The 22,874-nt window shown below is 37.7% G+C and overlaps 4 protein-coding genes and 1 long non-coding RNA gene across 6 annotated transcripts in view; 2 read left to right on the top strand and 3 right to left on the bottom strand.

Moving 5' to 3' along the window:
* The window catches only part of fndc7rs1 (fibronectin type III domain containing 7, related sequence 1), a 39,737-nt gene extending 36,824 nt beyond the window's left edge, over positions 1-2,913 (top strand). The window contains exons 39-44 of the mRNA XM_016254726.1: positions 571-831; positions 921-1,184; positions 1,624-1,914; positions 2,032-2,262; positions 2,391-2,438; positions 2,733-2,913. Coding sequence (XP_016110212.1) covers positions 571-831; positions 921-1,184; positions 1,624-1,914; positions 2,032-2,262; positions 2,391-2,416 — 1,073 coding nt within the window. The 3' untranslated portion in view covers positions 2,417-2,438; positions 2,733-2,913. The remainder of the gene's footprint in view (positions 1-570; positions 832-920; positions 1,185-1,623; positions 1,915-2,031; positions 2,263-2,390; positions 2,439-2,732) is intronic.
* A 1,123-nt stretch (positions 2,914-4,036) lies between these two features.
* Positions 4,037-10,144, bottom strand: LOC107568745 (pre-mRNA-splicing factor 38B). Of its 2 annotated transcripts, XM_016254740.1 has the most exons (7): positions 9,688-10,144; positions 8,593-8,661; positions 8,304-8,455; positions 7,935-7,995; positions 6,442-6,630; positions 5,780-5,832; positions 4,037-4,908 (listed from the first exon to the last, which is right to left on the bottom strand). In XM_016254740.1, exons 1-7 carry the CDS (start codon positions 9,895-9,897, stop codon positions 4,161-4,163), a joined length of 1,482 nt encoding a protein of 493 aa, XP_016110226.1. In that variant the 5' UTR covers positions 9,898-10,144; the 3' UTR covers positions 4,037-4,160. The 2 variants fall into 2 exon arrangements, with proteins under 2 accessions (XP_016110226.1, XP_016110225.1); XM_016254739.1 differs by lacking the exon at positions 5,780-5,832 and having other exon boundaries at positions 4,037-4,910; positions 6,400-6,630; positions 9,688-10,143.
* A 577-nt stretch (positions 10,145-10,721) lies between these two features.
* LOC107568739 (uncharacterized) lies at positions 10,722-12,401 on the bottom strand. The gene is made up of 2 exons (XR_001606801.1): positions 12,240-12,401; positions 10,722-11,997 (listed from the first exon to the last, which is right to left on the bottom strand). It is a non-coding gene; the product is annotated as an uncharacterized lncRNA (long non-coding RNA).
* Positions 12,402-14,319: 1,918 nt separating this feature from the next.
* Positions 14,320-19,154, bottom strand: LOC107568734 (protein FAM102B-like). The gene is made up of 7 exons (XM_016254725.1): positions 19,139-19,154; positions 17,795-18,075; positions 17,645-17,674; positions 17,432-17,548; positions 16,037-16,083; positions 14,404-14,549; positions 14,320-14,342 (listed from the first exon to the last, which is right to left on the bottom strand). The coding sequence occupies exons 1-7, from the start codon at positions 19,152-19,154 to the stop codon at positions 14,320-14,322; spliced, it is 660 nt and encodes a 219-aa protein (XP_016110211.1).
* Positions 19,155-19,960: 806 nt separating this feature from the next.
* Positions 19,961-22,874, top strand: part of LOC107568733 (glypican-5-like) — a gene marked incomplete at its 3' end in the record, with an annotated part of 62,365 nt that continues 59,451 nt past the window's right edge. The window contains exon 1 of the mRNA XM_016254724.1: positions 19,961-20,280. Within this exon, the coding sequence (XP_016110210.1) occupies positions 20,124-20,280 (157 nt within the window). The remainder of the gene's footprint in view (positions 20,281-22,874) is intronic.

Here is a 22,874-nt window from a genome sequence, read left to right as displayed (position 1 = left end):
ATTATTCCTCCAACTTGGGGTTGGGAATTTACCCTTTAAAGAGGTGCGCTATTACTTTCTTAGGTGATCTGACTTTGAATTTTTACCTGATGGATAAAGAGAAAAAAACTTTAAATTAAAGAAGGGACCCGGGTCTTATCTAGGAACCACGATATCATGGACACCTGGGGCTGGGCTCTTTTGACTTGTTTTCTAGCCACTGAGCAACCACCCAGAAACACTAGCACTCACCTAAAATTCAAATCGTAAAGTGCTAACAACAACTCAATACACCATAACATTTGCATTATGGGAGTTTTCTAGTTAAATAATTGCAACTACATTCTGTAGACCAGGGTTGTACAATCCTGCTCGTGGAAGGCAACCTTCCCGTGGAGTTTAGTTCTAAACTGCCTGCTTCTAGCAATCACGAGGATCTTGAAAATATAAGGTTGGAGCTAAACTCAACAGTAAGGTAGACCTCCAGGAGCAGGATTGGATACCCCTGATCTACAGATCTATCCATGTTAGATGCACTTTCATTACATTAATATTCAGGCTGTTCTCATTTCTTCCTTTGATTGTCTGCAGCACCCTGTCAGCCATCATCAGTTCAGGCCGATGTAGACTGTCAGTCGAAGGATGTGTTTGTGTCATGGGACCCATCATACGTGGCGCAGTCGTACCTGCTTACTGTAGTCGGCAGAAATGGAGACTTGAAGACGTGCAATACCTCGGACAATAACTGCACGCTAACCGATCTGCATTGCAGCAACACCTACTATGTGTCCGTTTTAGCCAGTAATGAGAACTGCACCAGCCTGCCCAGTGCTAACATCACCTTCCAAATGGGTAAGAGAACACAAATTATTTTCCTTTAAATTCCGTGACCAAAGTTTTTACACTGTGTTAATATTTATTGCAATGTGTTTATTCCATAGTGCCGTGCGAGCCAGCCAACTTAACTGCAAACATACAGTGCGGGAACAGTAGTAGTGCCTCATTGTCATGGGTGGGGAGTACAGGGGCGGTGGTCTACACAGGACTTGCTCAGTCACAAACCGGCACAACGGTCTACTGTGAAACCACACACACGTCCTGCACTCTGGAGGGCTTAGTGTGCGGCACTGTGTACAACTTTACAGTGCAGGCAAAGGATGGCTTCTGCAACAGTTCCTTGAGTGAACCTCAAACTAAGGGAGCAGGTAGAACAATCAATTTGGTTCAGTTTATTGGTATGTTTTCTGCACTTGTGTGTCTACCAAAAGAACCAAGTCCACTCTTGTATGGTTGTCAGTTAGTATGAAAGTAACGACCCAATTTGCAGACCTAAACCACTACTGATAAAGATCTTCAAGGATCTACTTTTAGCAGAGCAGAGCCAAGAAATATTTTCGGCACCTTCTTCTGAGTCATTACCAGCCTGGTTAGCAGCAACTTACATTAACAATGTGTCTATGAGTCGGATATCACATAAAAAAAAAAAAAAGGTCTTCTAGGAGAATAGAATCGAATATGTGTTCAGACCATCTATGTACACAAAATCAGAAAGTATATAATGTAGGCAAATCTATACTATTTTGATTCTGCTTCTTTGGGATCCCCATTGGGTTTTAAGTCTCTTTGTCTGTGTCTTTCCCTCAGCTCCCTGTCCTCCAGCTGGACTGAGGGTTGTCCCTCGTACAGTAGTGAATGATACTCAGATCTTGAGGGCATCTTGGTCTACTGTGAATTGTCCTAATTCTGAATACCTCCTGGCACTCACGGGCAGCATTCAGGGCAACAGCCAGGCACTCTTTGACCTCGCCTCCTATTGGACAAGTCGCAGGTTCTTTGAGGTGCCCCTCCTTTGTGGCTCCTCCTACAGCGCAACCATCAGCGCGAGGAACTCTGCCGCCACAAGCGACAAATCTGCTGCCATCACTGGAACCACAGGTGCACAATGTTCAGTCACCACAGTACTACGTTCTTACCCTACTTAAATGGAAAATGAAGATGCCTAAAATGCAAAAACATACATAACTCATCTGTTCATTTGTTTCTTTCCCCCAGTACCTTGTGCCCCTCTGAATGTGACATTCTCTGCATCATCGGCGGAAGTGGCATGGAACCAGTCTCTATTTGCTACAAACTACACTGTGTATGGGGTTACTTCTTCTGGTAGGACGAAACTCTGCATGACCTCACAGCTCCTCTGCTCTGTCACCAATTTCAGCAGTGGCCACATTGTCGTAACTGCCAGCAACACTGCCGGGGAGAGTGAAGACTCAGTGCCTGTTTCAGGTAAGTAGGTGATTTTAGAGAGCAAGAATCAAATATCAGAGCAGTAGTAATTTTCACTAAGACAGGCTTGTCAAACTCTTGCTTTGGTGAAAGTCCTGTCACCTTTGACCTTGCCCATCCTTTCGCAGTAACAGCAGGTCGCAGGAGGAGGTGAGACCTGGCACAAAGTGAGAAAGGTGAGTTGATGCTCAACAGCAGAAATTAAAACTCATGAAATTTCTTTTCTCAGATTAATTCTCAAAATGGAGAAATAGACTTTATTTAGGGTAAATGGTATATTGAACTTTACACAAAAGAAACTGAACCTCATTCCACATGCAAAAAAGTGATGCCACCCAATGTTTGCTTTTAAAGATTTATCCACAACAGCGCCTTTCCTTAACATCTTAAAAATATATTTACAAGCGACAGAAAATGTTTGAAGTCTTAAAAAGGTTTCCAGTATTAACCCTTGATTCTCTCCACTCTAGGCCCGACCAACCCGGAGTAAATGCTTTTATCTCATCGCACTCAAACTCTTGCCTCTGAGAATTCCTGCACTTACCTAAGAATTTGTGAAACTCTGAGATATTTAACTTTTGCATGTTACATAAATTCTGGTTCAAGGTTCTTTTTTTTTTAAAACAATGTTTAAGGGTGAAATAGATTGACTGGGTGTAAGATCAACATTATTTCTTTTTAAATGTTTTCCAAAATCTGTTGTTTTTGGCTGAAGGATTTACTTTCATGCAATGCCAAATATTTTAAAAAAGTCTTATATAAATATGTATTCCTGTTTTTGTATACGAGTAGTTATATTAAGTACAAAGAGCATTTCTCCATGTGATGAGTCTTATAAATTATGACATGTAAAATAAATTAACCATATACAAAACAGCTGCTCTTCTTATAAAATTAATGTTCTTACAAGGAACTGACAAGGGCACAACAGTGAAAGCAAAAAAGCACTGTAAAAGACTATTTAACATCTTTAAGTGAATTAACTACTCATCCCATGAACCAACACAACTGACAACAGAATCAAGTTGATAAAATAAAACTTGACTATAAATAATTTTAATTATAAAACAGTGCATTGTTTATTTTTACAATTTATTCCAAGATATTAATACTTGTACAAGCAATTTGAGAGTAAGCCTGACTAAATTATCACAATACTTCATGGGAATGGGTAGCCGCTACTTTTCTCACCTACAGTTCTCAGATCTCTCTTTATAATTATGGATATTACTGTACTGCAAAAAATAAAGTTGAAATCATACAGCAGAAGCACATGTCTTAATTTAACAACCTAAAATCTCATGGCAGGTTTGTCTTGAAAGGTTGACATGTCGACACAAACTCTATAAAGAAACTCTATGAAGAAAATGAGTGACATTTTTACATCCAGAACCCAACTGTTTTGATAAATGACATCAAAAATATACAACCGAGCAATTTTGTTCCATAAGAATTTTATTAGAAAACGAGATGCAACAGAGCAATGAAACAGTACAATGTCAGCACAGATTTCAGCGGCCTGTGTCACAAACTCAACTCTGTGGTAGCTCTGTTGAAATTTAAAACATTCTCTGAGCTCTATGTACAAAGCCATTTGTGAAAATTCAGAAAACAAATTGGGGGAGAAAGGGGATTAAAAAAGAAAAGAAAAGTATTTTTAAAATGTCATTTTCAGTTCAGACATCTGTAATCGACAACTGAGAGAAAAATACATTTTTTGATGTCTACACAAGTGGCAATTAACAGTCCAGAAAAAAAAAAATCCAGGCTTTTCCAATTGCTTACTTCAACACAAGTGGTGCACAAGAGGATTAAAGATAAAGACATGAAGTAATAAGAGAGGTACTGGTAAAGAGGGAATTTGAAAGAGAGGAGGGGGAGATAGAGACAGACTTGGATCAGGGAGAATCCTCTCGAACACTGTTTGTTCTTTCTCCTAGTTCAGGACTGGGATGCTCTTGTTTTACATGTTCTCGTCCATTGCTGGATTCTCGACGGTGTGAGCGCTCTTTGCTGCGACTGCGCTTGTGTGAGCGTTCCTTACTATGGCTGTGTTCCCGTTTCTGGTTCCTCTCCTCCCCTGCTTCCTGCCTGGTCTTGCTGCTCGAGCGAGAGCGTTTCTTGCTAGATCGTTCAGTTTTGTTTTTCCGGTCTCTGCTTTTGCTCTTTGAGCGTTTGCTCCTCTTTTCTTCCCTGTGCTTTCTATCCTCCTTATCTTCCTTGTGCCTCCTCTCTTCCCCCTCTCCTTTACTCCTCTTGTCTTTTGACCTCTCCTGATCTTTATGGTGCTCTCTGTCTTTCTTGCGACTACGCTCTCTCTCACTCTCTGCCTCCCTCTCTTTATCTCTGTCTTTCCTCTCGTTCCTCTTCTCTCGACTGGTGCTGTGACTCCGGCGTGGTTCCCTGCTGCGACTGCGTCGACGTTCTGTGGTTCGGTCTGGTGTTCTGGAGCGTCGTCTATCTCGGTCTCTCTCCCTGTCCCGCTCCTTGTCTCTATCCCTATCCTTTCCCTCCCGTTCTTTTCGCTGCCGGTCTCGTTCTCTCTCCAGCTCACAATCAAAGCTGGCGCCATGCTTTTCTCTGTGATGGCTGTGACTCCTGGAACGATTTTGGGACCTCCCGGGACTCTGACTTTTCCTAGGTGTCCTAAACACACACACAAAAAAACACAATTATTGAACATAGCACATATATACTAGTGAACAAAATAGAAGAGAGTGAGGTGATTCTGAAACAGCAATTCTATTCCCTGCATTCAGATCACAACATTACAAAGTACTGTATATGTAAGACAGAATCTCATACAGACAAGTATAACTCGGCAGAAATTAGTATTGTGTGTACATTTCTTTAAAGGGGAACAAAGTTTTGGGCTAACTGCAAAAGTTCCACACAGAAAGTAATCGTATTTTTGAAAATGTTTAAAATTATGTAAACTCACATGAGATCGAAGACTTTAGTCATATCTGTCTTGGTGAAAAATATGTCTACATTCTACATGCTGCTGGGAGCACGTTCATGAGCCATCCAAATAACAATTTAATCCAAACCAAGGAAAAACTTACAGTATATCAAATGCCAAGCATTAACAGTCGCCAGAATTGCCACACCAAAAAACAGAACTCTAGCAATTTGGTTACAATACACTACAGCTGTCTGACATGTACCAGCATTAACCAACAACACAAGAAATTAGTTGAGCTTAAATCCAACAATGCCCATTATATGTTTCCATTATATACAAACAACTACAAAGAAATGGCAAGTACCACTTTGAATTAAACGAAGTAGAAAAACTGAAATGTTATTTTCTTGTAAAACAATCCAGTAATCTTTGTTTTATTTACAGAGTAGTTATGGCTCATCTTCAATAGTTAGTCCATTCAAAATGGTTGGTGATCCTTTAAAACAGCTGAACAAAACTAACTTACTACAGTTCAAACACCACCACAAACACTGATCACTGCTGATCTGGTTAGCCAAATAATCTCATGCCACCCACACACAACGAATGTACCTGGAACGGCGCCTATCTCCATGCCTTCCTGAATCGGCTGCCGCCTCTTCATCCTGCTCATCTTTTTGCGGGGGTTTACGTGGTCGGTTCTTCATGTGCTGGTCGATTGCTTTCTGCACAGGAACAGGTATTCGTGGAAACAACGTTGAGAACCATTCCAGCTTGGTCAGGAAGGAGCGGAGCATCTCTCCAACCGTCATTACGCACCCTCCTCCAGCCTTCACGTCCAACTCCTGATCACAGAGACAAAGGAGCAAAACCATTAACACTACAATCATAAACGCACTCAGACACATTAAAAGATATCGCACAACCTCTGGTATACATGTTAACGCTAATAATTAGACCGTACACTGTCCTAAATAAAATGCTTCATTTGTGATGACCAAACACTGAGCCTTCACCTCTGCTCTCACCTGACTTAATATTCAGTATTGACAGGTGCACCAAGTAATTTTGTTTGCTTCATTGACCGGCATCTTCAACTTTATAATAACAAATAATCAGCACGGATACAAAAGCAATACCATTATATAAATACTTTTATTACTAGCTAAAAAAAGGTGCTACTTCATAATAGACATTTAGTGCACCTTTAATATAAGTGGGACCGTTAGGAAGGAACGGCGCCTATCTCCATGCCTTCCTGAATCGGCTGCCGCCTCTTCATCCTGCTCATCTTTTTGGGGGGGTTTACGTGGTCGGTTCTTCATGTGCTGGTCGATTGCTTTCTGCACAGGAACAGGTATTCGTGGAAACAACGTTGAGAACCATTCCAGCTTGGTCAGGAAGGAGCGGAGCATCTCTCCAACCGTCATTACGCACCCTCCTCCAGCCTTCACGTCCAACTCCTGATCACAGAGACAAAGGAGCAAAACCATTAACACTACAAATCATAAACGCACTCAGACACATTAAAAGATATCGCACAACCTCTGGTATACATGTTAACGCTAATAATTAGACCGTACACTGTCCTAAATAAAATGCTTCATTTGTGATGACCAAACACTGAGCCTTCACCTCTGCTCTCACCTGACTTAATATTCAGTATTGACAGGTGCAACAAGTAATTTTGTTTGCTTCATTGACCGTCATCTTCAACTTTATAATAACAAATAATCAGCACGGATACAAAAGCAATACCATTATATTAATACTTTTATTACTAGCTAAAAAAAGGTGCTACTTCATAATAGACCTTTAGTGCACCTTTAATATAAGTGGGATCGTTAGGAAGTAACAGAGTTACATTTCCTGTCTTTCTGCTTTATTTTTTTATAGAAAATAGTTTATTATATTAATTTTCAACAGATCTGCATGACTGAGCATCAAAATAATTTGCTTCCACAATGTCTCTTACTATGCAATGGCTCAACATAGGTGCGATGCAGAGGAGGTTGTAGGTCAGCTGACATATATATGCTGTACCGGTGCGTGTGAAGGGGTGGAGTGGGTAGGTGAGCTTGTCTAATTGCACCCACGAATACCAGTCAAGTGTGGGGAGCACACCCTATATCCAATCCACCCGCATCACAAGGGCAATCTGGGAGAGAGAACAGGGCAGTCAGCCAGAGACACACATAACCACCACCACCAGGCCTGGCAGCAATGTCTGCTCAATGCAAATTAGATCTCCTTTTCTGGGCTATTTTTAAAATGGATAATATATTACCAACTATATACTGAGGGTGGGCGTGCAGGAGCACAAGACATGAGTCAGCAACCAGTAATGGATGTCTGATATTTACGATCAAATATAAATGTATCTATGAATCACAGAGGCATACTGCCATATACACAAAGTATCTGGGCTAAAAGAATATTGCATGCAATTTACATTTAACTACAGCGGAATCACCATGGAACTACATATCTAGCTCAAATTACCATTTGCTAAGAGTTTGTGCTGATCTCAGAACAGACATGGCATACCCAGTGAAAGTAAGAAACCAGTTATCTGATGTCTTGGGTAAACTTGCCACCACAAATACAGCTGTAACTGTTAAATCTCAAGAGGAACATTAAGTTAAATGAGGTCAAAGGTTGAAGGACAGCTATGTGCATCACAATCAGCATTTGGCCTAAAGCTTTCTGGTTAAAACTTGATACATTATAAATAAGAGAGATGAAGTCATTACCCGTGGTGACATACCTCCTCGTCGTCAAGGAACTCATCATACCAATCAACCAAGTCAGGAGGAGGCTGAGTATACCTACAACACACAGATTCAACATTATAAATGAGTATTCATCGAGACCAGAAAATAAGAACCATCCAAACAAACAATGTGGCTTGAGCTATGTACTTATGAAATTACCATCTTATATACAGCAGTTTGGGTAATTCTGCTCTACATACTCATATTCCTTCGCTAAAATCAATGCTAGAATTTGATTATTCAAAGTAGTTCACCCACATGAACCGCCATGGCAGTGTTAAATAACAAAACATGAAGTTACTTCTGAAACAGTTACCATAAAAACCCCCAGCTCAGTTCATGTTAAGTGTTCTACGTCATACCTGATGTACATGAAGCCCAGTGATCTGATATAGGGCGAATCTGTGTGAGTGATGAGACCCATCACTTGCTTGCGGGTCAGTTTCAGTGTAAATAGCTTATACAGCAAGCAAAATGCAGTGGAGACAATCCCACCTGTCCCGACTCCTCGAACCTGCAAGACAAACATCATGAAACTTGAAGCTAAACATATGTTCTGCTTTAGTGAATCTCTCCCTTGTTTTAATCAAAGTGGCAAAGATTACGGGAGGATGAAGTCGAGTAGGTCTCAAGGCACGTACTTCTACTTACCCCTCCGCACATTCCTGTCTGCCCCGCAGTCTTCCTGCTGCCTTTTTCCCATGGCTCCATATGATTGACCTGAGTAGGAAACAGGTCACAATCTGACACCAAGCAACTGACTACAGGAGAAATACAACTATAAATCCCAAGTTTACATTTATTCAAACCTGGATTCCAAAACTGTTAGCCTAATATTCTAGTACTTATAGCGAATACTTTAAAATAATAATAGTGGAAAAATCATTATAATGGAAAAAGATTTTAGTCTTTCGAATTTAGTTTGTTTTGCAACAGTGCTGGCTAACAGAAAATTACTATAGTTTTGGTAGTCACAATAAAAAACCGTTCACACCAAACTCTATTAATTTTAATAATAGTTCTAATTTTATGAGAATAGGGAAGCCTACACCACAGCTGTAACGACACAGATGAACGGTACTATTAGAATCACTTTCAGAACGATTATTTCTCTAGCTGATAACGATAAAACATCGACCAATCACAATCAGAATATTCTCGAGCATTTCAAGCGACAGACTACATACCTGCATCATGCGTTTATATAATAATAAAAAATTACACGTTGGTGTAAACTAATAAAGTTACTGTTATAGGTATCTTGGTGTGAACGGGACGGTTGCTATGTTGATTTTCTGTCATTTTGTCGCTTTTAAGATCTCAGGGACTCAGTCACTATTCACTTTCGTTGAATGTTTGTCCGTCCAATTAAAGTAAATGGTGACTGAAGATGTCATTCTGTCTATACGGTAACGTTACACCTAGTATCCTACTAAAGAAATTCAATAATTCTGGTTTGGAATAACATATCGGTGAGTTAATGATGACAACGGTTTCATTTCTGAGTTAACTAACCATTCTTATAGGTGTATTTTGAGTTAAGTTAGTTAGCACAATTAGCCTCTATGGCCTAACACGGTCTACTGCAGCTCACGTAAAACTAAATTAAAAGCAAATTACATTTATTTAACAACTATTTAAGCCTAATAGAAGCAATGCCAAACAATGAGCAATATTCAATGCCCATGTAATACAAAAAAGAAAACCGCGGGCTTCGCGCTCGTCGGCCCGGGTTCATTTCGCCACCTTGAAGTATATTTCGTCCACCACCTCGTGGTACGTCTTGAGCTCGTACAGCTGGACCTTGAAGTAGGGCGAAGACAGGACGTTTGTCAGGATCATCGGGTTGAGGTTCATAGTCTTCTCGTTGCCCCATAACGGCAAAACGTTGCCGTGTTTCCCGCCGGCCGGTTTGCTCACGGCCTGCTGCTGTTGTTGCTGCTGACTAACCGCCATGGCAGTTCCTTCACAACGCCATTAAATTACAAAACGAAAGAAAATGATAGTTGACCTTAACGAATATCACGGCAACGCCTTCGACGAGCTGCGCGAGTGGCGGACCGACGTCTCTTAATTCATTCGAATTGGATTTTGGATCGTTTTGACCAAGTCTCTGTGGCGTTAGAAGACGCACGCTAACCGTTCAGCTACGCTGGGTTGTGGGGACAAGATGGCGCACGGAAGAGGGGCGGCGGAAAGGCACGCAAGGCTGAGGGTTGCCAAGTTGTGTCAAATTATTATTTTCACCAGAAAGAGGAAAATTACGGTAATCCTATAAAAAAAACTGCATTTACAAATCATCTATAATCATTGTTTTTAAAATCATTAATAAAAAAAATTCTATGAATATCAATGTGGAAATAAAAACAATTGGAGTTCGTCTACTCTTCAGGGTGGCGACAAGTTAAACAGGTACTGCATTTCCTAGGAAGATGCTTTACAAAGTACTTGGCAACACGGTCCTCCAGCGTGGTTTGATATGTCTTGTACCTGACTGCAGTTGTCTTGCTGAGTCCATATATTGTTGAAGGCACTTCAATTTTTCCACGTGCTCTTGGTATTGTGTTGCGGTAATGCTCTAAATTTATTTTAAGGCTAAGGCAGCATGTTTGTAAGATGTTTATTGCGATTATAGGACATGTATTCTAACTTAATATTTTTAAAAAAATCATATAAATGTAAACTGCATCACCAGCTCAATTATAACAACATTTATTTCAGATGGGCAAAGACAACTACCCAGTATGGCAACAAATCAAAACTACAGAACGAGATATTTTAATTATATAAGTTTATTTTTTTCAAAACAAAATCTCTAATGTATTCTTAAAATGTAACATATTACAGTGAAGTGCATATATTGCATTTTGTCTTAAAGTATTCAGGTATATACTTCATGACATGTATGCTTTGAAACATCAGATATATCATACATCTTTATTTCTTTTACTCCTTTAGTTTTTCCTGTAGTTTGACAATTGTCACTATTAGAAAGCCTGAACACATAAATTAATGTTTTTTTCCTTATATACATTCTTAAAAATATTACAGTTGTAATATACAATATGAAATCTGATAAACAGCCCTTTTTATTAGCTTTTAAAATTGGCATGTTCTTTCAAACAAATTTTAGCAGTAATAAAATTGTATAAAATCTCCCTCTTTTAGAAACCCTTTTCCAAAAAAACAAAAAAAAAACATTACATGGATCCTGAACGGCTCAGGTCTTCTGCATTTTTCCTGAAAAAGAATGCCTGTAAATAGAATTTGGATTATGCCATTTTAACAAACAGTCCACTATTTGCAGTGTCCATCCCTGTGCAACTTGTGGTTGAGTCTTGTTTATGCTGACAAAACGGTGCACTAACTGGGATCTTAGAAAACTCACTAGTTTGAGGGTCACTTCGACCGGGTGTTCAAGCAACAGCCACCTACGGTACAGACCATCTGTCACCTGTTTACTGTTTATACAGTTTTCTTTTAAATCAACACATTTGTAACAATTAGACTACCTTTATGGCCTCACAAAATGACAAAATATGATGAAATCAGTGGTATACGTTAAATTAGTATGATTGGTACTTGATCCCCCCCTCCCCGCTCCCCTCAAATTAGCAGCATCCAACCAAGTAAACATCAGACAATCCAAAGTGCATCAGTCCATGTCAGTGGATTTAAATTTCTATATTAAAAATAGTCCTTAATCTGTAACACGCCTTTTCAGTTCCACCAGTGGTTCCAAGCATGTTTTTTTTAAATGTCTGTGAGAACAATAACCATCTATTTTTGGTAAAATAATACCAATCCAAGTATTTCCTGTTACTTTGAGCTAAAGCAAAGCTTCTGTCTGTCTTCAGAGCTTTACCACTAGGGAGAGCAGTGATTCCACAAATTCCTAGAGCCCATGAATGTATCACGAGCCCAGCATAGAACTGCTGCTTGTGATAGAAGACAACTGCTGTCCTCTCATTTGACACAGGATATTACATCACGTCCCCCCACGGACATTCAGTCTAGCGTTTTATAACCACCTGTTCAAAAGCCCCTGCACCAACCCTGAATGATGGAAAGAGAGAGACAGTAGGCATTACATTTCATTACATTACATTACAGAATTACATTACCACAGTCTGCAATTTTATGATATTGTCAGAGCTCATGTAACATAATACCTCCCTATAATCTGCTTCTCATAATGCAAAGCACAATGACCATGTATCACACAAGGACGGCATTAGCAGAGAATGCCTGTTGCAGTGGTGACCTTGCGGCAGGGAAATTTACATAATGTATCTCACCTGGTGTGCTGAGAGCCCAGTGCAGTGCTGCCTCCAGGCCCAACAAACAGTCGCAGACCCTCCTCTGCAACAATAGCAAAAAAATCCCTAATACTTACATTCATATTTAGGGGCCATGATTTCATATATATATATATAACTTCCAGAAGAAAACATGATGCATTAAGAGCCTGGAGGTGAAAACGTTTTGAATTTGAAGATCTGGGAAACATGTAAGTATCTTCCGTAGCTTCTGAAAGGCAGTACTAAATGTAAAAAAATATGATATTTATGCAAAATAAGAAAAATGTACACATCTTCATTCCGTTCAAAAGTTTACACCGCTGGCTCTTAATGCATAATTTTTCCTTCTGGAGCATCAGTGAGTGTTTGAACCTTTTGTAATAGTTGCATACGAGTCCCTCAGTTGTCCTCCGTGTGAAAAGATGGATCTCAAAATCATACAGTCATTGTTGGAAAGGGTTCAAATACGCAAAAGATGCTGGAAAACCAAAGAATTTGTGGGACCTGAAGGATTTTTCTGAAGAACAGCAGGCAGTTTAACTGTTCAGGACAAACAAGGGACTCATGAACAACTATCACAAAAAATAAATAAATAAATAAAATTTAAAAACCGGCTGTGGATCATCCAGGTTACAACACAGTATTAAGAATCAAGCATATGTAAACTGTTGATTGGGGTCATTTTTATAAATTCAACTATTATGTGGACTATATGTAAACGTATTTTATGTGAAATATCTTAGTCAGGTCAGTACTAAATAGAAACATGCATTTTGTATGATCCCTCTTATTTTGGTAAAATAATTAACATTTTGCAGATACTGTGAAGTGTATGTAAAATTTTGACAACAACTGTACACACAGACACTCACAGACACACACTACCCTTCAAAAGTTTGGGGTTAGTATATAGAAAGCGGTTATTTTAAATTGAAATAATATTTCACAGTATTACTGTTTCTACTCTTTTTTTGATCAAATAAATGCAGCCTTGATCCACATAAGAGACTTCTTAAAAACAACAACCCCCCCCCTCAAACGTTTTAACTGTCTTGCATATACAGCTCTGGTTCCAAAGGAAAAGATGTTGTGGTAACTGCAAGTTTAAGGTTGCTCTCTCTGAAGTCTATCCATGAGTCAGAAAGAGAGAGAAGAGGGGAAATTCAACCATCTGTTTGTTTGAACGGTAGTAGTAACCATAGTAAACATTAATCTTACAAAGCCACAATGTGGTGCATATTAAAGTGCAACTGTGCATCTGCAGTAAAACACAACTCTGAATTTCCCTATCCAGAGTTTGTGTCTAGTGAATGCATTGGGCACTACTATGAGACAGTGGAAGGTCTGTGTGAGCTGGTCATACATGAAATGTTTCCATGTGTGTGCATCTGTTGGCTGTTGACCACAGCCTGATGTTATGGGGATGGAAATTATGTTTAAATTTAAACATGTTTTCAGGGAGGATGCTATTCAAATTATACTTGTAGCACTTGTAGTACTTGTGCACCTTTCCTTGCCATGTCACAATGGAAGATTTTTTTAAAACAAACTATAGCATTTAATTTCTCCCCTAAATCCACTTAAAATGTTAAGCCAATTTGTTTGTACCACAAGCAATTATAATTTAGTTTTCCATTTTTCATCCTCCCCTCGACCCTTAGAAATAAACAGGCTGTTTTGCTACTGTATACAGTAAAACATTTTGTCAGCTTTGACGAAATTATTCAAAACATTTATAATGTTAAAAAATATTAGTTTTTTGAACTTTCTATTCATCAAAGAATCCTAAAAACGTGTATCACAGTTTCCACAAAAATATTCAGCAGCACAACTGTTTTCATCATTGATAATATAAGAAATGTTTCTTGAGCAGCAAGTTACCATCGTGAATTTTGGAATTGTTGAAATGCGAACTAGATTTGATCAGTTATTTACACTACTATAGTCAAAAATTTTGAATAATAATTACATTATTAAAAATAAAATAAATGACAAAAATGTATTATTGAAATAAATAAACAAATTACATTTTAAAATATTCAAACAGAAAACACTTATTTTTAAATAGAATAGTATTTCACAATATTAAGTTTTCACTACCTTCGTGAGCATAAGAAACTTCTTTCAAAAACATAAAAAAACATATTATTCCAAACTTGACCGGTATATAGGCAGTGATTTTGTGTGAGGATTGTGGAGGTACCTGTATAGATATGAGTTGCATTCTGTGCCTCTCCTCTTCTGTCCTCATGTAGACATGTCTCTATTTCTCCTGGAAAACCAATGGTCATAGCAGTGGATGGAGGCCTGGAAGAGTCAAAAATATCTCCATTAAAAACATATAAACATACAAAAACATAACAAATCATCACAATAAGACTTTGTTGCATACACAGAATCACATAATATACAATATAATATTCTTAACTTAAACAGAAACTTAAATATTAAAAAAAAATATATATATATCTACACAAATTTACTTAAATATTTAAACAAATTTAGGCTCCAAATTCTTTACTTGAGAGCTTTAATATTTAGAAAAAAATAAAAAGAATGGACACATTAAAAATGGTCTAATTCAGTGTTTAACAAGAAGAAAGTCAGTCATACAGGTCTGAAAAAATAAGGTTGAGTAAATGATGACAGAATTGTATTTTTTGAGTGAATTATTCTTTTAATAAGCTGAACCCATCCAGGTCATGTAACTATATAAAAATATTTCTAGAGAAGGAATAATCTATAAAACGCAGATTTCAGAGGGATATTAATCCATAAAGTACTAATCTGGCCTTTCACTGGTTTTAGTGCCTCTAAAACTGACAGTGACATAAAACTATGACGCACTAGCCAGAGCTAAAAGCACTTGAGGCGCAGTATGAGCACTCCCACACACACACAAACACCCGATAACACTTCTGTAGGCCTCACAAACCCACACTCCCCGGGACACACCACCAAACACTTTGATTTATGAATGTGTATGACTATTTTTGACAACCATCCACTGTAAAGGAATGATACAACTCTCACTAGAGCATGATTCACATGTCTTTGACGACAGAAGTGGGTGTAAATACACACACACACCTCTTCTTTGGGATTTATTTTTCACTCATTTCACACTGCATGTGTTGTTTTAATGGGAGATCGTGTGCCAACTCGCTTACATAACAGGAAGCACACCTTTCAGTGTTTCTGGGTGCTGTGTGATATGACAAATATTACGATTCTAAATGTCAGGATAAATGTCAACTATTTCAACATACACGCAAACACATCCGCACAATCACTCCAATCTGAAACCGCACCAACTATAAACAGCTTCAAGCACATGCTTCAAACATCACCAGGAAGTGGTTGAACCAGACTTCCTGTGTTCATGCGGTCCTAGACATTGGTTTCAGAAAAACACTGGCAAAAGCACTCTGGCACAGCCACACAGACACGCAAACAAATACAAAGGCATCACGGCAGCTGTGTCTGCTATTGTCGCACAAAGTTTCAAGGTCATTCTGAGCTGCTGGCTTATTCTGTGTGACATGAGTGACAATCCTGTTGAAAAGACCAGTGTAGACCAGTATGAATTCAAGCCTGGTTTGGTTAGCCGTTGAGCCTGCTCGACCAGCATAGTCTTTCTGTACCACTTGTTAAACTTAAATAAACCAGGTTGTGTCATGCTGGAGACCAAAACATCAAAAACATATGCTGGTATTTTCAGAAGGATGCAGATTTTTATTTGAATATGAAATTTAAACACTTCAAAATAATCAAACAATTAAGGGACAACGTACGTTTTAAAGCAGGGATCACCCGACATCAGCTGCATACTGATTATCACCTAGAGAAAGAGAGAGAGTGGTGGTTACATCCATATACAATATGAGATAAAGCAGATTGTATATTTTATTAATACCCCTGAAAACATGAAATATATCAGATACTGGAGAATTGTATGATAAATAGCAATTTCACAAAAATTTGTGTTATTTTTAAGGGCCCAACATATGGTGCCATTTCTCAGCAAACCCCCCAAAAAAAAAAAATATATATATATACTTATAATATTATGTTTAATTTTTTTTTTATTTTAAATAGGGGGGAAAATCTTTTATATCACAGGCAGTGAAGTTTTTAAAAGAAAGATACGCAAGAAGATTATTTTTCTCTAAGTGAGCAGGTCTCATTCAGTATTAGTAATTTCTTGATCAATTGCTGTGAAATTGTATTGTTCTGCTGTAAATATTTATGTTGTATCGTCTTTTGTGAGAACCGTATATTGAAGTCACTGAAACAAAAATTCCCCAAGGGGACGAATAAAGTTACTAACTAACTAACTAACTAACTAACTATTGTTACTTCTGCTTTTCAGCTCAATTACAACTTAAAATATAATTAGAAAATAAAAATACAACATAATATACATTTCATTATTATTTATAATAATATTAATAATAATGTCATTAATAATGTTTTTTCATAAATAATTATTTACACTGAAATGATTTATTATTAATCGTAATAATATTCTTAACAACTTATACATAATAATAATAATCACTTTACTTGTGAGAACCATTGTTGGGTGTTATTTTTTAAGGGCCCAATTATCAGCAAACCTAATATTACAGAATCAAATCGAAGAGTGTGAATATTGCAACAAAAACAAAACAAACATATGCTGTAAAATAACTGTAATGCGTCACATGGCTTGTTTCTACAATAAACTTATAAATATGACAACACATATGTGTCAAGCTGTTAATGGACTGCAGTGATGCAAGTTAAAATGGTCTGGTCAAGAGTGGTGCTCTCTCTACAGATATAAATGCCTGTGGAATTTTGGGTGCTCTCTGAACAGCTCCAGGTGGAAGTGGAAGGATACAGGGCTGTGGAATTCTGGGGGCACTGTGAACAGCTCTAGGCGTAGGTGGGGGTTGTGGATTGGAAAACACAGCTCAACACAGGCCGGAGCATGCCACACATAACCCACATGAAGCGGAACATGAAGTAACACTACACCACACACAGATCTGAGAGGACACGCCCCCTCACCCACCCCCTAGCAACAGTGTGTTTATGATATAAATAAACTAAAAAATGAAATACAGAGGGCATGCAGTCTCAACACAAAGGGGACAACTTTGCATATTCATTATAAAGTTGTTCTGCTATATATGTGTGTGTACCTTCAGTATAGAGTTGTCCTGACGAGTGTTTTTGGTGTTGTATCCCTCCAATAAACAACGCCGTGTGGTGCTTCCTGAACCGGCAAACTCAGCCAAGTTTAAATCAGCAAAGCCAAGCTGTGTGACACACACACACACACACACACTCACAGTAACAGTGCCAGTGATCTGATAGAAATAAATCTTCATAATCTACAAATAAACTGAGCTTACCTTTGCAAATGTCTTCCCACCTTTCAGCTCCTTCATAAAAAATAAATTAATAAATAAATAGTCAAAAACCTCACCCAATCCAACAACTTTTGCACAGAAACACACTCAAATGTTTCTGCTTAGTGTAGAATTTAAGAATTAAAATGTTACCTTTCTTACAGATACCCGAAAAACACATGGATCCAACACCCCTGTCCCTGCATTAGCACTCATCTTGCATAAAAAGGAGAATCTTTTTTTCCATTTAACACAATTCACCAGAACTGGCTCTCTGGAGAAGAAACCACAAGAAAGATCATGTAGATAGACAATACAAACAGACAGACAGATAAAATGACAGAATGATTGACAGTAGTTAGACAGAAAGATACAATGACAGACTGCGTGCGTGCGTGCGGGACCGTAGTTTTTAAACGCTGCTGCTGTGTGAACTGACAACAGACGACATTTTAAAATAAAAGTCCATCCAAATTATTTCGGATAGGATATTTCATGCTCCCAATAAGTCAGAATAAAAATAGAACATTATTTGTGTGAATTAATTATATGCATTTACAGCAATGAATATACAGCAATTTATTTATTTACAATTTTAATGACTTTTATGACTTATACTCAAGGAGGAGAAAAAACCCAGTCCAAACGGAGCAAAAAATATGCGATTTGGCGCATCTGCCAAAAACCATATAAATATCAGCAGCATTGATTTACATCAGATATCCTGATGTTAATCAGTGAAAGCTGTATAACGGTATAGCAGACTACTTGCAAATAGCTATCGGTTGTTACTCTACATCTCTCAATAATATGTAATTTAATTTATGTAATTAAAATTATACATAATATATGATACATTGTTTATTTTTTGTATAGGATTTCTGTATGTGTGATTTCAGTTTTAAAACTACAAAGTATATTTTATATCGCATGGACATATTCTATCATCACTCACTATAATAAAAGCATATCTAAATTTACATGCAATATCATTTCATAGAATATTATAATTCTATAGGCCTAAGGATAATTATATTTATTCATGTAGCTAGGCTACGTATAAATTGTATGTATTTTTTTGTATAGGCTACATTTGTATTGTATAATACTGTATATGTCAACCCAAAGAGGGCTTTTCTGGAAATCTTGAAGACCAGTGTCTTCCAATAATAACAATAATAATACTTTTAAAGGTCTGGTAACATCAAATTTATAAGCATCTTTTTTTCTGTTCGCCTCAATAAACTTTGCTTCATCCTAATTCTGACCCAATGTTTCTGTAGACAGGTAAACGAATAGAAATTCATATCAAGTGATGGTAGGGCTAAAATTTATGAATTTGAATCTTTGTTGTCTAATGTGGCGGTGATGGAACGATAATTTAAAAGAAATAATATAATATAGTTGATCACATGGCGTAGGCTAATAGCAGTAAGGAAAAGTTGAAGTTGATACTGTAGTTTATTGGACCAGACTGTACAGTCTATTTTATCTTACTGAACTGTTTCTTCATAACTCCAACATTACAACATACGCTAGCCTATATAAAGAATATAACATATAAAATAAAGTAAGACGCAACAAATAAATAATATAGTACAATTAAGTAAAATACACAAATACAGTTTAAAACATTATGTAGGCTACAATGCTGCGTGGAGAATGAGGAAAAGAGTATAAGATATATAAACGGAGTTCGCATGAATAGCATTGTTAGCAAACACATGAAGTATGTATTGTACAGGATTTATTGTTGTGCACTGATTCAACATAACTTAAAACTTTATCGAGTGCTAAATCAACGATCCTGTTGAGAGTTGGAGTGAGCAAACTAGCAGTCCACCAGAGGGAGACAACTCATCGTGAAAGCATACAGTACTATTCTGTGAACACAGATTACAGCGTCGTAATCAGACATCATATATATATATATATATATATATATAAAAAATTAATATCATTAACATGGGCGATTTGATTTTTAAATAACGAATGGATTTGACAGAAATAAGCAAGCCACGAAACTAAAAAAGGGACATAAAATATAGGCTACAATAAAATATTTAAAGTTTATTTTTTAGACTATATTATTTTGCAAGTAAAATATATGTAAACTAGTTTGCATTTATTTACTTTATCTAACATATTTATTGTTGTCTTAGTACTTTATGTTTCGCAAATATTGTAAATGCTTACAGTCATGTTAGTAAAGCTTTGACACTGACTGAAAGAGAGAGAGAGAGAGAGAGAGAGAGAGAGAGAGAGAGATTTCTGAATGATGAATGAATTCAGTGACAGTCTCAGTGAACGGGACCCTTCTCGGTTTGGGAAGGAAGGAAGGACTTACTACAGCCGGTACAGCATGTGAAAGTCCAACGCAGGCGACTTTCTCCTCCTTTCTTTTTTTTTTTAACACATTTTGCAGCCAGTCTCTGATCATTAAGCAATTCCACCGCACTTATTTCTCCCCTGAAATGCCGTCATGCCCCGCGTGAATGTCAGCTGGATTATCACGGTGCTCGCGGTGGAGCTCGCGACACTGTCCGCCGCGCACGCTCACAGCTGTCACGAGGTGAAAGCGGCGTTTCAGGTGCGTCAGATCGGCCAGCTCAAATGGGTGCCGGAAACACCTGCTACAGGTGAGCGTCAACGCTATGTTGCAACCGTTTGTCATCTTGGCGAAGAGCGGTTTTGGTTTAACTGAAACGTGTCTTGCTTAATATTGATGCCCTTTGATAACTACACCTGTTTGTATTGTAAAGTCATTGGTCCTCTTTGGATCTTTTTGTTTATTTACTTGTACCATAGAGTTTTTGAAGCAACATTATCTGTAGTTAATTAGGTGTTTTGGCAGAAACTACTGTAAGGTTACTATGGTAAATCTTTTTATTGTGGTGCAGCAATCAGCTGCTGTGGTTGCTCTATTATCCCATAGCATGTTTTAAGGAGGAAGTGTATTCTTTAATGGAATCGTTCACCCAAATATGAAAATGATCTGACAATGTACTCGCCCTCTGGCCACCCAAGATGTAGATGAGTTTGTATCTTCATCAGGTTTGGAGAAATTTAACATGACGTAACTTGCTCACCTTTGGATCCTCTGCAGTGAATGGGTGCCGTCAGAATGAGAGTACAAACAGCTGATAAAAGCATCACAATAATCCACAACACGACTCCAGGCCATCAATTAAAGTCTTATGAAGTGAAAATCTTTGTTAGAAACGGATCAGTCATTAAGAAGTTTTAAACTTCAAATCATTGCTTTGGGCTAAAATATGAGTCCTCTGTTTTATAATATTGCTTTCTATTGAGCACAACAATTGTTTTTTAATCAAGTGCAATTAACCCACAAAGAAGAACCTTCAAGGTACCTATAGCTCAAAGGTTGTCTGAATCAATATTTTAGTTGCACTGCCCAGGGACTCGTCCATTTCTGGTGCTGTCAGGTTCATTCCAGTGTTACATTTGCATCCTAAAAATTCCCACAGTGCGCTGTTAAAAACCATCAGCTGCTCACTATATTTACTTACTGGATATGTTGTCATGTCTCTGCATGTTTGGCACTGTACTTTTAACAGCTGAAGTGAAGATGCATGATAAACAAATCATTGGTTGTATAGTATGCATATCAGGGCATGATTGAATATGATTCCTGATAGTACATTCATGTAGAGTCAAGTTGTCAAAATATATTATATAATCAATATAATCATCAGCCTACCCCTTATTACTGGAATTCAAGAGCAATTTTTTATTTTGTTGCTCCTGTCAGGAAAATTTAATGTAATTAGCTTCCGTTTAATAGGTTTTACAAGTTGATTGACTGATTTAAAAAAATATATATATATGTTTTTTTGCCCAACAAAGTTTGCGTGAATGCCCATGTGTGCTGTAAGGCTCTGGACTCTGCACTGTAAATAATATGTCTGGGTAAACTTCAGACAAGGATCGTGTCGGGTTAAGGGAATCAGTGTTGACAGATGTGTTCAGCCAGCTGGTTTGATGCATGACTCGGCTAACAGGAGTGAGTCCTCCTGGAATGACACCGGGTACAAACCCGCAGGTCTAGAGTTCTCACAGTACTTGAACTCACACCCAGGTCTGGTTCTCCTATGACAGGGGTGCCTATCCTGCTCCTAGAGATCATCCTACCAGCATAGTTTAGTAATCAAATACTATACACACTTGAACCAGCTTATCGAGGTCTTTGGGATCACTTGAAAAGGTGGCTGCATCTCAAACACAAGCCAGCTACCTTGATATCTAGTCAGTCATTTGCTCTCTCTCTCTCTCTCTCTCTCTATCTGTCTATCTATCTATCTATCTATCTATCTATCTATCTATCTATCTATCTATCTATCTATCTATCTATCTATCTATCTATCTATCTATCTATATATATATATCTGTCTTTCAATCGTTTTATCATTCTATCCATTGTTCTATCATTGTTTTATCTATAATTTTATCTATCATTTTACATATCATTTTATCTATCGCCCTGCTTTTCTATCTGTGTTCTGTCATTTGTCCATTTCAAGACTTTTTAAACTTCTTTTTCTTAAACTTTCAAATTACAAGAAAACTAGTCATGACAAACTTGGGGTCTTCCTTTAAAAAAATGTTATTTGATTTTCAGTTAATTTTAATTCAGCCAGATCACCTACTGTACTGGCAAAATTGAGTGGTGAAACTAAACTAACATCTATCAGACAAGGTCTGTGAAACCCATGTTCTTTGGCTGAGACAGAGAGATATTTCTAGTTGTGTTACAGGTTCCTCCTCTTGGAGTCTTGAAGAGCAATAGTGGGATGGCAAGTTTTTCATGATGGTGCTTATTTGGGTTAGCTAAAAGCTGCATGCTGAGTTGTTTTGTTGGTGAGCTATAACCCTCTTTTGGGTTGGTCTACATGTGCAGAAGAATTCAGAGCATGCAGGAGAGTTCTAATGAGCCTCGTCTCTCAATAGATACTCTGTGCCCTCTGGTACGACTTCTCCTGTTTATTTGACTGAACACTGATGTGTAGACTTAGCATAGAAATCGTTCCACCAAGACCATACCACAGCAAAACCATAATTACAATATATCTCAGGTTAGTGTGGTTTTGCCTTCCTCCTAAGATCATTAAACTCTTTATTTCCTTTTTGTGGTCTGCAGAATAAAAGTTTAAAGAAAGCCATTAAGCCAATGATAAAATAAGTTCTAAATTGCTTTTGTTGCAGAAAGATTGGA

This window comes from Sinocyclocheilus grahami, unplaced genomic scaffold (genome assembly GCF_001515645.1).
Source record: "Sinocyclocheilus grahami isolate Dianchi unplaced genomic scaffold, SAMN03320097.WGS_v1.1 scaffold1277.1, whole genome shotgun sequence".
Taxonomy (NCBI): Eukaryota; Metazoa; Chordata; class Actinopteri; order Cypriniformes; family Cyprinidae; genus Sinocyclocheilus; species Sinocyclocheilus grahami.
This window is presented reverse-complemented; position numbering and strand designations above follow the sequence as displayed.

Excerpts from the sequence above, each read along its gene's own strand:
- LOC107568734 (XM_016254725.1), bottom strand. Across the intron at positions 16,084-17,431 it reads AGGACAACTCTATACTGAAG|GTGATAATCAGTATGCAGCT; the intron begins GTACACACACAT and ends CTCTTTCTCTAG. Across the intron at positions 14,343-14,403 it reads AAATCACTGCCTATATACCG|GTAGTGAAAACTTAATATTG; the intron begins GTCAAGTTTGGA and ends ATGCTCACGAAG.
- LOC107568745 (XM_016254740.1), bottom strand. The coding sequence starts at position 9,897 with ATGGCGGTTAGTCAGCAGCAACAACAGCAGCAGGCCGTGAGCAAACCG. Across the intron at positions 8,662-9,687 it reads TGGACGAAATATACTTCAAG|GTCAATCATATGGAGCCATG; the intron begins GTGGCGAAATGA and ends TTTCCTACTCAG. Across the intron at positions 8,456-8,592 it reads AGACAGGAATGTGCGGAGGG|GTTCGAGGAGTCGGGACAGG; the intron begins GTAAGTAGAAGT and ends TTTGTCTTGCAG.